Below are 16,772 nucleotides of genomic sequence, written 5' to 3' on the forward strand. Positions count from 1 at the left end.
GAGTGTTTGAGTTATGGAGACTCCACTGTATATGAAAAACTAGTGGCCCTCGACTGCAGTCGCAAAGATTTGTAAGCAAGCAGGTCGGATTCTTATTTTTTGACGTCCGGTCGCCATTGTATCACATATATCAACCTCGCAAGTCACAAGCTTATTCCATCGAAAAGATTATTTTAATTATTTATTTCCGTGATCCATACAGTCAACAGTCATTTGATGAAGAGCTTTGATGAAAAAAATTCTTATTTGGATTTATTTAAATTTCGGCGACGTTTGAAGAGGAAAGTATTTCAGCTTTCTTACAAGGATCAGATTTCTTCTTCCAAAAAAATCAATTAAATTTAATTTTTTAAACTTTCAAAATCCCTTACAGTAAAAAGCTGGTATTTGTGTGCCTTTTCTTGACTGTTCAAAATAGAGTTATGGGAATGTAGTTAGCATATCCTAATTTAGCTGGCTAAATTAAGGAGGTTGTTGGTGGTAAATTTTCTGTCAGCAATGTTCTGGTTAGCTATATCAAGAAACAATATGTTGTAAATCATCCAATTATCAATCATCCAAGTTACCAGTCGATTGTGTCACTGGCTACATACCGTTCTTGCTACCAAAAAGTTTATTTTCTTTTCTTCATTTTTCATCTTCATTTTTTCATCCTCATTTTTATTTTTTTGGTTCTAAAATACTGCATTCGCAATATGACTATTTAATTTGGAATGTGTTATTGCGAGTTAAAACGTCTAAGTTTTTTAGACCTTTCTGCTTTCCCAGCAAGGTTTCATTTTAAGTCAGTCAGTCAGACACCTTTTCCTGCCATTGTTAACATTAATGTACTTCGTTTAGTAAGTATTACTTCAGTTTTTTACAGTGCCCAATACATATGTAGGGCGATATCAGTCAGGAAGAAAATACACTTTTTTATTTTGCTAATACACTTCGTTTTGTACTTTCAAGGCAGCTAGCAACATTATTTGTAATCTAACACTTGGTCTACAAAAAGAAGTGACATTTATTTGTTTACATGCATAACAAGCGGAATCGACAATTTTTCATCATTCCGTTTCAGTTAGTTTCTTGTGCGTTTGTCTTTTTTTTTTGTCAAGGGCCTTAACTAAAAGTAATAGAAATTTAAGAGTGTTGTAAGACAAGGGGAGAAAAAAAACTCCGTGAGTTTTTTTTGTCTGCTTTGGCTTGGTTCGTTCTTTTTCTGTGTTAATGTTGTTAAATGAAACGTTTATGGAGTGTGTTTTGGTGTTTTGATTGGTTTTAATTATTTGTGGGAAGGACATTAGAGTTTGATTAGTCATTTTGTTTATATCACCGTGGACTTATTTTGTCCGGTGGATTTTGTTGAAGATAGTATAGTAATTGCTTTTTTCGAAAATTTAGGGATATTTTTACCTAGTACATTTGTGTTAGACCTTAGTTTAGAAGTTCCTTGGATTTCACAATGATCTTTTGTTGTCATTGACAGATATTCAAATTGGGAATTTCGTTTACTTAGATTTTTACAGATCGTTACAGTATTTGTTCCTCAAATCTCCGTGACAAACAAGTCACATAACTCAATTATAATTTTAGCTGGAAATAGGACTTTGGAAACCAGATATTTTGATTGGCTTGCTTTAAAATTGTTTGCATGATTTCCCATTGAAAGAGACACTACCCGTTTTTTAGACCATGTTCATACGTTACTGTTCCGTTTCGCTCCGGTATGATTTTCGTTATGGATCAAGTGTGTTCATATTGGGTTCGGTACGTTTCGAAGCAGTTCTGTTCCAATGAAAAAAGTGTAGCGAAACCGTTTCGATCTGTTTTGCTGTTTTTTTTCTTTTTTGACGTTTCGAATTTTGACGCTCACACTTGTTTCAAACCGTAATGTGTGAACATGATCTTTATAACGGTTCCCTGAGATCCTCAACTTGACTAAAAGCAGTCTAGAAGATAATGTTTTAGAATTTTGCTATTTCCCTAAAAAATCACTATTACCGTTAACTGTGTATCTTCAAGTGAAAGTTCAAGTGAGTGGGTGAGGATTAAGCCTTTCATGATGACGGACGTCACGTATTTAGCCTTGAATTTGATCTAAAGTAAACAGGGTTTCTGATTAAGGTCCACCGACTTTTAAAAATAGAATGTTTGTGAAATGTATGGGATTTAGAAATGATAATTACGTCAAAATAAGGTAGCTTTAGACTAGATAGACAAAACCGCACTGGAAACCTTCCCCAAGTTTTTTCGTCAGCTATCTGGGCTTTTTATCTTAGACTACTTGTCACAGTTTTATTTATGCAAACCACTGATCTATAACTTCTCCCGGGGGGTACTACCCTTACCGACCGACGGGGGTGCTCCGCTGTGGTTCAAAAAATGGACCCTACGTAGACTTGTTTTTCAAAAATTTCGCCGAAATTTGCGAAAAAAGTGACCCTGAATGGGACTGAAATTCCAAAATGTTCTCAAATTTTCTACTTTTCCCCAAAATTTTCCAAAAAAGGCACCGTACGAGGGACTGATTTTTCTATTTTGGTGTTAGTTTCGGGCAGTTAGTCTATCTGGTGTGTAAAGGAATATCTGTGATGCTAACTTTGAAAGTAAACTATTATAAATTGCATCATATAAAAAGTAGAGAAAACACATAATTTTCAAACCAAGACAGAATAGTGTTGTTCAGTTGGGTATTTCGTTTGATTGGATGTTTGCAGTGACTGGTATGAGATCCAAAAGGAAAGGACGAATTTTCACTCAACCACCTTCACTGGTGGATATAGCAGAGGTAATTATTTGTCTGTCTGTCTTAACACGCGTTTTTATAGGCCATTTGATAGTCGCAAAGCGTAATGGGTAATCAGGACAACTGCGCGCTAATGACGACTTACCATTGGTCCAAAGTTTTGAAATCTAGCCAACAGAAAGCTGTTATGGAGGTGCAATCACTCCTGATTACCCATGATTCATTTCGACTGTAAGATAGCCTATAAGAAATTCGTTTTCCATTTTAAATCATAAGATGGATATTCTCAACTTTTTTGGGAAAAACCAACCTAAAAATGTTTATATGGTATTCTTAGGTTAAGATCCAAAGTCAACTTAAATTTAAGATGTAATAATTGTGAAAGTTTTGAGGGATAATTTGGCAATTTACAGTTAAAAATGCTCTTAAATGACATTCTTAGGTTCTGTTGCCTAATTCCATAACAGTGGTATGTATATGTATAGCATATTCTTAATGGCCAATTTCACCATGAACATTCTTATAGAGTATAAGCGTGTATCCTTTTGTACCATTACCTTCGCCCAGACTTCTTTTACACTTTTCTGATTGTGGAATGCCGTTTAGGAACTATGACCGAGTGGTCTGATTCATCACAATAAGGGGTAATCCCGGCCCATAAAAGAAACCAAAAACAATCAAAATGCTGTATATAGTCCTAGATTAGTTGGCTATCCACGTAAATTTATTTTGCATAGTCTGCATGATATATGAACGAGTCAAGTACTTTGGTTGGTACGAAATCGTTTTTAATTTAAATGGTTCGTTGAATCCTTTTTTTTCACGTAAAGATCATGGTGGTACGTATGGAACAGTGGAGTCTTCATTACTCGAAGCTCTCTGGAATGTCTTCTTCACTCGAACAAGTTTGCTGGTTCCTTCAGTGTTAACAATGCCTTATAAAAATATCTCCGTATCTGGAAGTTTCCATAATTCGAACAAATTTGCGTTCTCCATGCGTGTTCGAGTTATGGAGACTCTACTGTACGAAGTAGAGTTATTAAGTTTTCTTAAAGTCGATTATTTTCTCAAATATTTACTTTTAAACATAAGCTCTTCCAAGTGAAATGCTTAATCATGGTTCATCTTTTCGAGTTATTAACGTATATACAAAATTGTTCAAATACCTCTGCTCATTGTTTGCCACTCAAAGAAATTTGTTTCGCACCTACTTATGCCAGATTTTGAGCAGATTTTCAAACGTATCAAATTATTTAGTGCTATAGAGAGTATTATTATATAACATTTCGTGACATTGCACATTTTTTCCCCTTCTCACACAATGTCAATTCTCCATACTAAAATATCTCTGTAAATAGGTCATTTCACAGTCGAAATGGATCATGGGTAATCAGGATTGATTGCGCCTCCGTAACGGCTTTCTGTTGGCTAGACGCAATAAGGTTCAAAAATTCTTAAAAATTTGGACCAATAGTAAGTCGTCATTAGTGCGCAGTGGTTCTGATTACCCATTACGCTTTGCGACTGTGAAATGGCCTATTACCAGGAATCGTCTTAGGCATTAAAATCATTGTCGTAGTCATTTTATTCAGTAAAAACTGTATTAGTGGCGAGGCTTGTCAACAATTGCAGCGGCTTCTTTCTTTCGAAATCGAACGCGAGGAGGAAAGAAGGGAAGAAAAAAAACTTTTCATACTGATGCCTCCGAGGCCAACATTATTTCTACCCAATTCCAAATTCCAAAATATAGAAAAATAGAATGGTAACACTCTTACATCTTTCGTCCCTTTGAATGTATCATTTTTCCAAAAATGGAATGATAACATCATAGATTTGTCCTGAAGCAGGAAGAGAAAAGTTGTTGATACAATTAGACTGTGATGATGGATTATTTCCGCCATGTTTGTTGTAGTAGTGTAAAGACACACAGGCTTGTAGTAGAGTATAAAGGCTGTACATATGCTGTCTTTTTTGCTATTTTTAAGTGTATAAAGTTTTTTGAAATCTTCTTGGTTATTGGTTGATCATCATGTTGTTGTCCGTGTGAAGTTTAGTCTCGAAATACTGTAGTTTAGCCTCGAAATACTGTAGTTTAGCCTCGAAATACTGTAGTTTAGTCTCGAAATACTTTACTTTAGCCTCGAAACACTGCAGTTTAGCCTCGAAAAACAGGTACATGATAAAATAACCAAACAGAAAAAAGAGACACCTTTTCTCGCGATATTACGACGCTCAAGCATTCCTAAATCTCGCATACTGATGATTTAACTTCAACTTTCGCCGTTAAAAGCGTTAACCTTCTCTAGTTGTTTTTATTTGTTTAAAATGGTTTGTTTCCAGCTAAAAGATTATTTTCTCCGTTTAGCTAACTCTTATAAAATGACAAAAGAATTGATCCATATATCTCTTTAAAATGTAACCTTTTTTCCATAGTCGATTCGTTCAAGTCTGGAACGCAGGACTTGACCTTGTTCAAGTGCATTCAATATGTTTTGACCAAAATTTTAAAAATTGAAATCAGATACCTTTTTTAGTAAAAAGATATCGGTTGTTTATTTATGAGATTTTTTCTCACGGTAATAGCAATGCTCAACTCAGTATGATACCACTGTACCAATTCACAGTACAGTTATACGATATGCTAGTGAAAATGTTATCCAGAGGTTTTCTATTTCGCTTATTTTCACCTAACCCTGGCATTTGTTTACACTCTAAGATAAAGTCAATTAATAAGTTTACTTTATACACCCACTGACCAGAAGCACTCGTGATGTTTTAGCTTTTTCTTTAGCTTACTTTTTATTTTAAGAATTGAGAGGAGCTATGTCCATCTTTTTCAATTTCACCCGAAAATTTTCCGAAAATTTTTACTGTTTTCCTGGTTTCCACTCCTTATACCCTTCTTCGTTCTTAATTTTAGTATGAGAAGGAGATGAATGGGGAAACCAGCCCTGCACCAAACAACAACAACAATGAAGAATATTCACCAGACTCCAAAAATGATGGTATGGAGATCATTTTCAAACCGCTTTGTATGTCCGATTAAAAGACAACTTTTTCTCGAAATTTAATCTTAAAAACTTCATTTTATGTTATTCGAAATAAGCTTGTTGATTCCATCACGCTGCTGATCACATACCTAGTAATGAAACTGATCTCTCTTTTCCTCTCTAAGATACGCAACAAGAAGAAGACGAAGAATTTTTGAATATCGAAAATAGCGAGGAAACAAATGCTAACGAAAACGAAGAACAGAATGCGAGTTTGAACGACAAACCGTCGTCTAATAACGAGAATTCGTCGGCTGATGAAGTTATTGCCGAAGAATCGGTAGTCAAAACTGAGAACCTAGAAGCTTCAGAAGAAGCGCCCTTAAATGAGGGTTTAGAGGAGGGCGTTGACGCCCCTGAGGGAAGCACTGAACGGAGATTAAGTTGTGTGTCAGTCGAAGTTGTTCCAGATATCGTCGAACAAGTTGAAGAACTGGAACCAGTTCAAGAGATTTCCGTTAACGAAGCGGATGACGTCACTATCGATGCCCTACACCCACCCGGAAATTTCAAACTTGAATCAGTTACTGAAGAGACAGAGGAAGAACTTAAAGCGGATGGGTCAGGACGATCCCCTCAAATTCGAAGACATAAGTTGGGTGATTCACTATTGAATACCAATCAAACACAATCTTTGACAGACCTTCCACCCATCCCACCCAAACGGGTGGGAATTTTAAAACGACAGAACGCCAAAAAAGACCGCCCACTTTCGGACAGTTTTGAAAATTTGAAGATGGTGGAGAATCAGGGTATTCTTGACTTATATAACGGACAAAGTATCACGCCCTCTTCACCGCCCTCATTGAATAGAGGTCATAGCTTGGATGCATTGATGACTGACCGTCCTGATGGCGTTTCGCCCTCGAGCAGTCAAATTAGTTTGACAGGCGAACGATGTGATAGTCAAGAATCGCTCACAGCTTCCGATTGCGAGTCGCCGCGATCGCGTTCTGAAAGCGAACGCATATCATTATACTCGAACCGCGCCTCCTCTCTTTCATTGAACGATGTACACATGTCACGAACTTCCTCCACTTCATCAGCTGAGGATTTCGGTAAACATTCAAAGAAGAGTAGTTCATTGTTTAGCCGGTTCCATGGCAAAAAAGCAAAGTCGATGTCTGCGTTGGATGTCGAAGAAAAGAATGTCATCCCAGAAGAAGGTATGTTCTTTTAGTGATTAATGATATTGGGCTTTTCCAGAAAAAAATATTAACCCCCACTGTTGAGGAAATTGATGCTTACCCCTGGATATTGTACTTTTTACTTGAAATAACACTTTACCCCCTGGATATCCGCTCCATTGTAGATATTTAACCCCCCTGGATATCCACTTTTGAACAAAAATCGTTAACCCCGTGGATATCTGATATCCTCAACAGGGGAACACGGACTATTTCTGGAAAAGCCCATTTCTTTTCGTGATATAGTAAATTCTCGCTTATTCGAACTTCTATTATTCGAATTTTTCTATAATTCAAACTTGTTTCAAGTCCCAGTCAAAGAGAAACCCTCTTAAAAAAGCTTTCTATAATTCGAATCTCATTGTACTTCTAACAAATGAAATTCCGATTCCAAGTTCGAATTAGCGAGAGTCAACTGAAATTGCGAATCATTAGGGTTTGGGATGGTTTTCACGTACTGATTAAAGCTGTGATCAACAATCCAGGATCAACAGTAAGCCGTTTGGCGCTGTCTTCATTCCTCGCAATGGAAGTTAGATTGTGGCAAATCTAAAATTCAGTCACAAATCTACACACATCTATTTGTATGTACGACTTTCAATGCCTTTGGTGTTAACTGCTTTTGCAAAAAAGTAAAGTTTTACGCTTTTCCAATCATTTCGAAAAGATTGAAAGTCATACAAAAATTCCAACTAAAATAATTATGGTGTATGAAACGTTGTGTGTTACGAGTTACGAGTGTTACGAAAATCTAATAAGCCAGCAATTAAGTACCTTATCGGCCAAAACTTAGTCGGTCCTAAGTGACAAAATTTCGGCTTGGTGACTAAAATTAGGGCCGACTAAAAATTTAGAAATGGCCAAACCTTAGTTATTAGTCTGCCCTTAGTGAATAAATTTTGACGAGGTGACTAAAATTAGGGCCAACTAATAACTAAGGCCGACTGAAATTAAGGCCGACTAACTTATGGCCGATAAGGTAATCAAACGATGACCGAATACTAGTGGGAAAACGTACAAAGTCGTCGTACCATTCCCAAGAGGTTTATCAATACTTTTATGCCTCATCTATGCAATCCAAGACAAATCTTCATAAGTTCTGCAGTGTTACGCCAAATGTTATTCCCTACAACACATAATGTCCTATAATGCCCTATTTCTAATAATGCAGATGACTTGTATATATTTTTTTTTCAAATTAAGTTTATTCAAATTGACGGGGCATATCTGTTAAATAAGATGCTATTTGAATTTCAAACACCCGAGAACGTTATACATACATGAAAATTTTCTCTCTCAAAATTTTTATAAAAATGTTTTCTTTCCAAATATTGTGCACAATATTTTTTGTGAAAAAATTCATTTTACATATCTTGTACTGTACTGCCTCTCCTACTTGAATACGACATTTTTGAGTGAAAGTTTTCGAATCTTTGAGAATACATTGGAATTCTTTGATTTTCTGAATTGAAGAAACATTAGCATTGCACGATCGAGGATAGACCATATGAATGTTTTACGAATTTCATGAGTTGTAAAGTATTGATTTTGAACGGAGAAGCTTATTTTTATCCAAGAGCAATAGTATTCAACTTGAACAGCAAGAATGCGCCGCTCTTATTATCAACTCAAGAAAGGTTAGAAAACAAAGACTTATATTTTTTTGATAAAACGAAAAGCTTATGCTGAAAAATATTTGTCGAAATGTTTTTTGAATCATAACTTAAATTTTCTGGCTATTTTATTAAAACAAAGACTTATACTTTTATAAGATCGTCCAAACATTTTGAAACATTTGGCTGTTTTTAGCTTTAGGAGTTTTAAGTCTTAAACATGTTCTTCATGTTCATATTTCACCATTTTGTTAGTATTTTTGTCCAAGAAATCGGGTGCTTTAGAGTCCACAAAGCTTAAAATGTTCTTAACTATTTTGGCCATCGAAGTTTTATGTTCTTATATAGATTGCTCTTGTAAAAAATCTTGTAAACTCCCAATAACCGCACCTTCAAAGGATTACTGATACCACTTAAACTAGTCATTTTATGGAAACGACATTGACAATATTCCCAATAAATTTAGGATTCAAAGGTTTCTTAAAAATTTCGTTTACATAAAAATAGCAGAATTTGATCAGCAGTAGCATTACCTTGGTGTTTTTTGACACGAACTTCGAACTTCGAATGTCTCCTTAACCCTTTGAGTGCCAGGGTCTTTTTTTCTAAGTTTTTTTTTAAAAATCGCTAGTTCAAACTTTAAGGGCTTATATCTCCTGATCTAGAAAGAATTAGAAGCTCGTATATAGCTCGTTGGATAGCTTAGAGTCTCCTCTTTCTTTTGGGCGCCTTCGGCGCCGCCCGATTGAGGAAGGGCGTGGTGGGCGGCCAAGGGGGGGGGGGGGTACGTTAGGGGAATTAAAGCAGTCAGGCCCGCTGCGCGGACCTGACTGAACTGATGGAAAGGTGCCCAGTGGTAAAACTTCAAATCAATTCACTAGAAGACAGAATAAAGTAAAACAGGGCCAAATTTGGAGGTTCTTGGATCACTCGTTGACCAAAAATAGTCAAAAAACGGTCAGAATCTCAAAAAAGTGAATTTTTGTCAATTTTTTGCATTTTTTTGACTTTTTTGCTTAAAATCTCGCTGGAAAGACTCATTTTTGAAATTCTTTTTGCTTGACCATAAAGGACAATCTAATTCCTACGAGTTCGACCAAAAATAACGATTTCTAACTCAAACTGGGCATTACAGGAGGGCTTCGCCCTCCTATATAGCCCATGTCGTATATATACGACATCGGCACTTAAAGGGTTAAACAAAGTGAAAAAAAAAATTGAAAATGTGATTTTTTGGTGTTTTTCAGCATTTTTGAGTGAGTTTAGGCCAAAAATTGAGAAATTTAAGAAAAAAAATAATTTTTGTAATTTTTCTTTAACCCTTTGAGTGCCAGGGTCTTTTTTTCTAAGTTTTTTTTTAAAAATCGCTAGTTCAAACTTTAAGGGCTTATATCTCCTGATCTAGAAAGAATTAGAAGCTCGTATATAGCTCGTTGGATAGCTTAGAGTCTCCTCTTTCTTTTGGGCGCCTTCGGCGCCGCCCGATTGAGGAAGGGCGTGGTGGGCGGCGGCCAAGGGGGGGGGTACGTTAGGGGAATTAAAGCAGTCAGGCCCGCTGCGCGGACCTGACTGAACTGATGGAAAGGTGCCCAGTGGTAAAACTTCAAATCAATTCACTAGAAGACAGAATAAAGTAAAACAGGGCCAAATTTGGAGGTTCTTGGATCACTCGTTGACCAAAAATAGTCAAAAAACGGTCAGAATCTCAAAAAAGTGAATTTTTGTCAATTTTTTTCATTTTTTTGACTTTTTTGCTTAAAATCTCGCTGGAAAGACTCATTTTTGAAATTCTTTTTGCTTGACCATAAAGGACAATCTAATTCCTACGAGTTCGACCAAAAATAACGATTTCTAACTCAAACTGGGCATTACAGGAGGGCTTCGCCCTCCTATATAGCCCATGTCGTATATATACGACATCGGCACTTAAAGGGTTAAACAAAGTGAAAAAAAAAAATTGAAAATGTGATTTTTTGGTGTTTTTCAGCATTTTTGAGTGAGTTTAGGCCAAAAATTGAGAAATTTAAGAAAAAAAATAATTTTTGTAATTTTTCTTTAACCCTTTGAGTGCCAGGGTCTTTTTTTCTAAGTTTTTTTTTAAAAATCGCTAGTTCAAACTTTAAGGGCTTATATCTCCTGATCTAGAAAGAATTAGAAGCTCGTATATAGCTCGTTGGATAGCTTAGAGTCTCCTCTTTCTTTTGGGCGCCTTCGGCGCCGCCCGATTGAGGAAGGGCGTGGTGGGCGGCCAAGGGGGGGGTACGTTAGGGGAATTAAAGCAGTCAGGCCCGCTGCGCGGACCTGACTGAACTGATGGAAAGGTGCCCAGTGGTAAAACTTCAAATCAATTCACTAGAAGACAGAATAAAGTAAAACAGGGCCAAATTTGGAGGTTCTTGGATCACTCGTTGACCAAAAATAGTCAAAAAACGGTCAGAATCTCAAAAAAGTGAATTTTTGTCAATTTTTTTCATTTTTTTGACTTTTTTGCTTAAAATCTCGCTGGAAAGACTCATTTTTGAAATTCTTTTTGCTTGACCATAAAGGACAATCTAATTCCTACGAGTTCGACCAAAAATAACGATTTCTAACTCAAACTGGGCATTACAGGAGGGCTTCGCCCTCCTATATAGCCCATGTCGTATATATACGACATCGGCACTTAAAGGGTTAACTCTAACAAATTTTCTGTTCCCTTTAGTTAACAATGTTTTACTCCATATTTCAAAGTTTCCGAAACTCGAACAAATTTTTGTTCTCTGTGCGTGTTCGAGTTATGGAGACTCAACTATAGCGTAGTCTTCATAGCTCGAACCTCTATAACTCGAATGTCTCCTTAACTCTAACAAGTTTTCTCGTCCCTAAACCTAACAATACCTTATAAAACTTACCCCATGACTCAAAATTTCTTTAACTCGAACAAATTTTCTCTCCCTTGGTATTCGCGTTACAGAGATTCAACCGTATTATACAAAAATATGACTCTTTATATTTAAGTATCAGGGAATGTATAATAATAATATGGATAAAAAAACCCTCACCAAAGTAATCTCACCATTTTCCAACTTTTGTTTTCCACTAGAGCGTCGTAAAACCATCGCAATGACGGCAGATATTTCTTTGGAACTCGGAAATATGACTGGAAAAGGTTTAGGTGAATCTGATAGGTAAGGATCATTTTTGTCTTATATACACTTGGCTTGCACTAGCCGGGTTTTGTCTCCCGTAAGAATGCGTCCTATGTGTATCGTACACATAGGACGCATTCTTACGGGATGAGCTGGATTTTTTACAAGATACTTCACTAATTGGTCATTTAAAGTGATAGAGATGACGCGTTCTTTAGAAAAAGTAACAAAATTGTTTTATTACAGGTTAACGACCAACCAAATCAAAGGAGAGCTTGTAAAAACTCCAGCTTGTCCCATTCTTACACCTGTATTCGTTCATGCATGAGTTCTTGTGATCTTTTCAAATCTCATTTCTGTACCGTTATTAAGCTTTCCCAAAAGTTGATGTATCAATGGAAATGGAGGAAAATAAAATGAAAAATTTCTTCACTTTTGTCTCACTTTTCTTGTGATTTTGTGAGAATAATCGACAAATATCTCAAATGTAGAGTTGTCAATTTAAAACCCGCCACCGAAATAGTGGTAAATTGTGTATCAATCAAAAGCCTACAGCAGACTTTCGCTAATTCGAACTCCTATAATTCGAACTATTTTCCCGTCTCCGTCATCATGAAGAAACCCTTCTAGAATTTTTTCTGTAATTTGAATTTCTCTCTAAGTCGAACAAATAAGATTCCCCGTTCGAGTTCGAATTAGCGAGAGTATATTCGTAGTAGACTTCCGAAGCTCTTTTCAATTCATTCTAATTCGACGTTTTGCATACTTATTTCCACCCATACCTAACCGCCCCTCACCCCACACACATACGCCTTTCTTTACATATTTTTCCACCAACTTACACATGCACAGCAAAGAGAATCTAGACGATGATGGTGTCACGCATCAAAATATGTATGGTGATATGTAAGTCCCCATGTACACTTCATTCATTCATTCATTCGTTTGCTCATAAGACCTGGTTCACGCCTAAGTCCCCCCTCAAACGTTCCTTAAGAGCCTTTTTTGACTATTTGAGAGTAACCTCGAACAATTACGTTTAATATCAGCGTACCCGGAAGGAGGATTATTCATTAGCAATTCTATCAAACCATTCTCGTGTGAACCAGGCCTTATCATTCATGCATTTCTCCCCAAAGCAATACTTTAACAACATACATACAACACCTTAGATTATGTAATCGTTCCTATCAGAGATACAAAAACTTCTTTATATTTTTATGATTTGGCCTCGCCCATCCAGAATCATTTAATAGACTTTTGAATACAAACTTTCTTACAAACACCATAGATTGGTACGTTGTGTTTCGTATGAATCAGAAGTGAAAAAGTCACAATCTTCAATCTCCATCGATAAACTTGGCAAAGACCTGGAGAAAGACAAGTAAGTGATGAATTCGAACTTTTCATCGCGAATTATCTGCATATATACTTAACCTCGATATTTTTTCTCATTTTACACCCCTTCCACTGCATATCACTTTGCACTTTACACATCTACCTTTCTTCATACGATAGTGAACTACTCATGACGTTTTACAATTTTGTCAACAGTTGACGCTATCTAATTAGACGTTTTACGAATCGATACGCTCCATTATTTGATAATATTGAAAGCCACCGTCAATGAGAAAATCTCATTAACCACTCTCTACTATTCGATACGCTCCATTATTTAATAATATTGAAAGTCACCGTTAATGAGAAACCCTCGTAAACAACGCTCTTAAAAGTTTTTAAGAAATTCAAATTAATTTTTTTTCAACTTCAAGATTTTTTTATAAAATGTACGAAGTTTTTGAACCATTAACCCTTGAACTAGCCTCACGACATATTCTTATCTACCAAGGCAAGGAAAGTCTGAAAAGACATTTTACTGACCAGAAATGTGCGAATTTTCCCCATAGGGATTTGGACAGATACCGACGTGTTTCTACTTCTGCACTCCCTCAAAGGTAACGAACCACTGCACATCACCATCATTTATTGCACCTTTTTGACCGTAGCCGCCAATTGCCGCGCGGACATTTTTTTGTCCGCTTTATCCCACTAAAACTGTCCCAGTCCTTTTTTCGCACCTTTAGACAATAGAAAAGTGTGTCAAAAAAGGATTGGATCGAGTTTAGAGGGATAATTAAATAGTTATGTGGCATGCGCCTGACCGCACGACTACGGTTGAAAAGGTGTATTGCACTCATTATAACATCTTTCCAAATGACATCAATATCACATCTTACAGAAAATTTGCGTAACAAGGAAATACAGTGGAGTCTCTCGAACTCGAACCTCTATTACTCGAATGTCTTCTTTACTCAGATAAGTTCTTTCGTCCCTTCAGTTAACAAAGCCTTATAAGCCTTACTCGATAACTCGAAATTTCCGTAACTCGATTTGTGTTTCCTGTGCGTGTTCGAGTTATGGAGACTCCACTTTTAGATTCCTTGGAATACAGACATACAGCCTAACATATAGATCAATAGACTTGGATAGATAGACAGCAGATTACTAGTCAGTTAGTCAATATGTCCTAAGGCAGAGATGGCACTGCTAGTTTTTTATATGTAAGTTAAGATTATGGAATTTAGACTTTCCGTATAATTCAAGTGACGAAACAAACTGGCTGGCTAAAAAAGACTCTGCAAGATTTCTTTCGTGGATAAAACGTCAGCTTGCTTTTGTCTTTTTTTCAAAGTGGCTGTACCGCAGCACTATCTGAATTTTTGTCACCTTGGCGCTTTTTATTATTTAGAGGACGTTTAGATTTTTTTTCGGTAGGTACAGTATTTAAAGTATCAAATGCTGGCTTTTGTTGGGTTTTTCCAATAGAAAAATCATGTAATCTTAACTTCAGCATTGTTAACCTCTTTTTTGGCAGTTCTTTCATTCATGGGTCCTGACTAGCGAGGGTGCCAAAATTTTGGGAATTAATTATTTCACTTTTTATACCTTCTAAACACCATAAAACGTTTCCATGTAATATTCATCTAAAATCCATGGGCCCCGGCGAGCCATTTTGAGTGAGGGAGCCAACACTTTCGAAAAAAATGTCGCCCACCATGGTTGGGCGACAAAGAAAATTTTTCACTTTTTACACCCTCAAAACACCTTAAAACGATATATATTTGGGGAGAATAATAGTTTTTGTGGTTTGATTTGGTCTCAAACCAGCTTAAAATAGTTACTCTTAAAAAAGTATGAAATGGTCTTTCAAAAAGTGGGGGGCCATGGACCCCCCGGCCCCCCCGTTGACGGAGCCCATGAAATCTGGATGAAAAAGATTAAAGTGTTCTGCCAGAGCGTGGATTAATCAGGATCTGCTCGTAGATTAATCAAACTATAAATTTCTTACAGTTACAGCTTGAACAGCTATCATCGCCACAGTGGACGTTACAGCGACGAAGATACTGATGAAGGTTCTGAACATCTCGAAAAACAAACTGTCCGGGTAAGTAGCGAGTCCCTTCGTTCTAGTCTTAAGGCCGGTCTCCACTTGCGCGCGCTTCGATCGCATTTTTTCAAGTAAAGCTTCCACACTATTGGTCAAAAGAAAAATGAAGCAACTCTATTAGCGTGATCTGACGTAACGGTTGAAAAAAAATTGGAATGTGTTCAACTTTTTTTTCGAGCACGCGCTACATTTTTATGACGTAATCTTTTTTCCAAGCAAAAAAAATTGAAGCCAAAAAGTGCGATCGCAGCGTGCGCAAGTGGAGACCGGCCTTTACATAAATCCTCAGTATCCGAAGTCTTTGTCTGCGAATTAGCACATACTGGTAATATGGTAAAGACAGCGACCAAAGCATGAAGGTAGAGCATCTAAGCTACGGTGCGCAAAGTTTTGCATTGACACCCAAATCGAGTCAAACAAAAGATTCCAAAATAGTACTTTATGCCTTTCTGCTTAATGCTCAGCAACTAGAGCTGAGTTAAGGAGTGGCCACCTCCCCTACCTTTCGGTCGCCCAAGAAAAGAGAACCTTCTGGTCGCCCTCGTTACTCACTTAAATATGGTGCATTCAAACAATTTTAGCGCTCGTTCACTTCAGACTCAAGGATTCTATTCGTACTAGTCGGCCTTTTTTTCAGGTATAATAGTTCTCTTACGAGAACGGGTCAGCCTTAGGATAACGTACTCAAAAGATGTATTTTGTATTCTTATGTGTCTCTTCCAGCGTGTACCAAGTAGCGAAGACAAATCGAAACGACGCTTCGGCATTTTGACTCGTTCGTCCAAAACCAAAGAAAAAGATAAAAAGGTACTGAATTCTCTCTTTAACCGTCTTATTTTTTTATCGGCTCGTTCGATGTTTTTAAATTTAAATGAATTTAGGTCAAAATCTAAGAAAGGACCAAATTTTACCATCTCGACGTTCCACCTTTATCTCCATTATTCGATGATATTGAAAGTTAACATCAACAAGAAAATGATAAACGACGCTCTACTGTTCGATACTCTCCCTTATCCGACGAAAATACTATTTTCTTTGAAAATCGACTTAGAGCTCTTCAACTGTAAAAGTTCTATCAATAGCGAAATTATGTATTTGCACTTTTGAGGACGGCAGAGTGACTGAAGTGATTTAGAATAACTCCCAGTTTTGACCCACAAAATCAAGGACAGTAAAAATTGCTTGTCTACCGTCGTCCTCAGTTGATCAGGTTTCAGAAGCTAACATACAAAACTCGCTAATTTACAATAGAATGATAATAAACCAGCTGCGCTGGAAAGTCAGCCCAAAATGCTTAGAAGGCTTAGAATGATTAATAGGAAGTACAGATAAGAAATCTGGCTTTGTTAAAATCTGAGCAGCTTGAAAGAACGTATCTATTTGCTTGAAACGTTCAGAAGAAAACAGAGCAGTGCATAGTGGAATCCGTATCCAAAGCAGAAGTCGGTGAAAAAGATTTATTCCGTTGTTGTTATACTCTTTCCATGAGAATAATAAAAGACCCAGATAGAAGAAATAGTCTACAAGTAGTATATAACTTTTAACATTATTCGAAGGAAAAAAAATTCTTTGATATACTCACTTTCTCCATCTATATGCTTTCTCTATAATTAGC

The 16,772-nt window shown here is 36.7% G+C and overlaps 1 protein-coding gene across 5 annotated transcripts in view; it reads left to right on the forward strand.

Annotated features, from left to right (window-relative positions):
• The window catches only part of LOC136806188 (rho guanine nucleotide exchange factor 18-like), a 76,203-nt gene that overhangs the window by 14,372 nt on the left and 45,059 nt on the right, over nucleotides 1–16,772 (forward strand). For 3 of the 5 annotated variants that reach the window (XM_067062752.1, XM_067062772.1, XM_067062781.1), the window contains 8 exons: nucleotides 5,652–5,736; nucleotides 5,907–6,947; nucleotides 11,664–11,748; nucleotides 12,562–12,615; nucleotides 13,001–13,093; nucleotides 13,617–13,664; nucleotides 15,061–15,154; nucleotides 15,881–15,964. In XM_067062752.1, coding sequence (XP_066918853.1) covers nucleotides 5,652–5,736; nucleotides 5,907–6,947; nucleotides 11,664–11,748; nucleotides 12,562–12,615; nucleotides 13,001–13,093; nucleotides 13,617–13,664; nucleotides 15,061–15,154; nucleotides 15,881–15,964 — 1,584 coding nt within the window. The remainder of the gene's footprint in view (nucleotides 1–5,651; nucleotides 5,737–5,906; nucleotides 6,948–11,663; nucleotides 11,749–12,561; nucleotides 12,616–13,000; nucleotides 13,094–13,616; nucleotides 13,665–15,060; nucleotides 15,155–15,880; nucleotides 15,965–16,772) is intronic. The other 2 variants (XM_067062758.1, XM_067062765.1) reach the window with 2 other exon arrangements.

This window comes from Clytia hemisphaerica, unplaced genomic scaffold, assembly GCF_902728285.1.
Source record: "Clytia hemisphaerica strain Z4C2 unplaced genomic scaffold, Clytia hemisphaerica genome assembly, whole genome shotgun sequence".
Classification (NCBI taxonomy): domain Eukaryota; kingdom Metazoa; phylum Cnidaria; class Hydrozoa; order Leptothecata; family Clytiidae; genus Clytia; species Clytia hemisphaerica.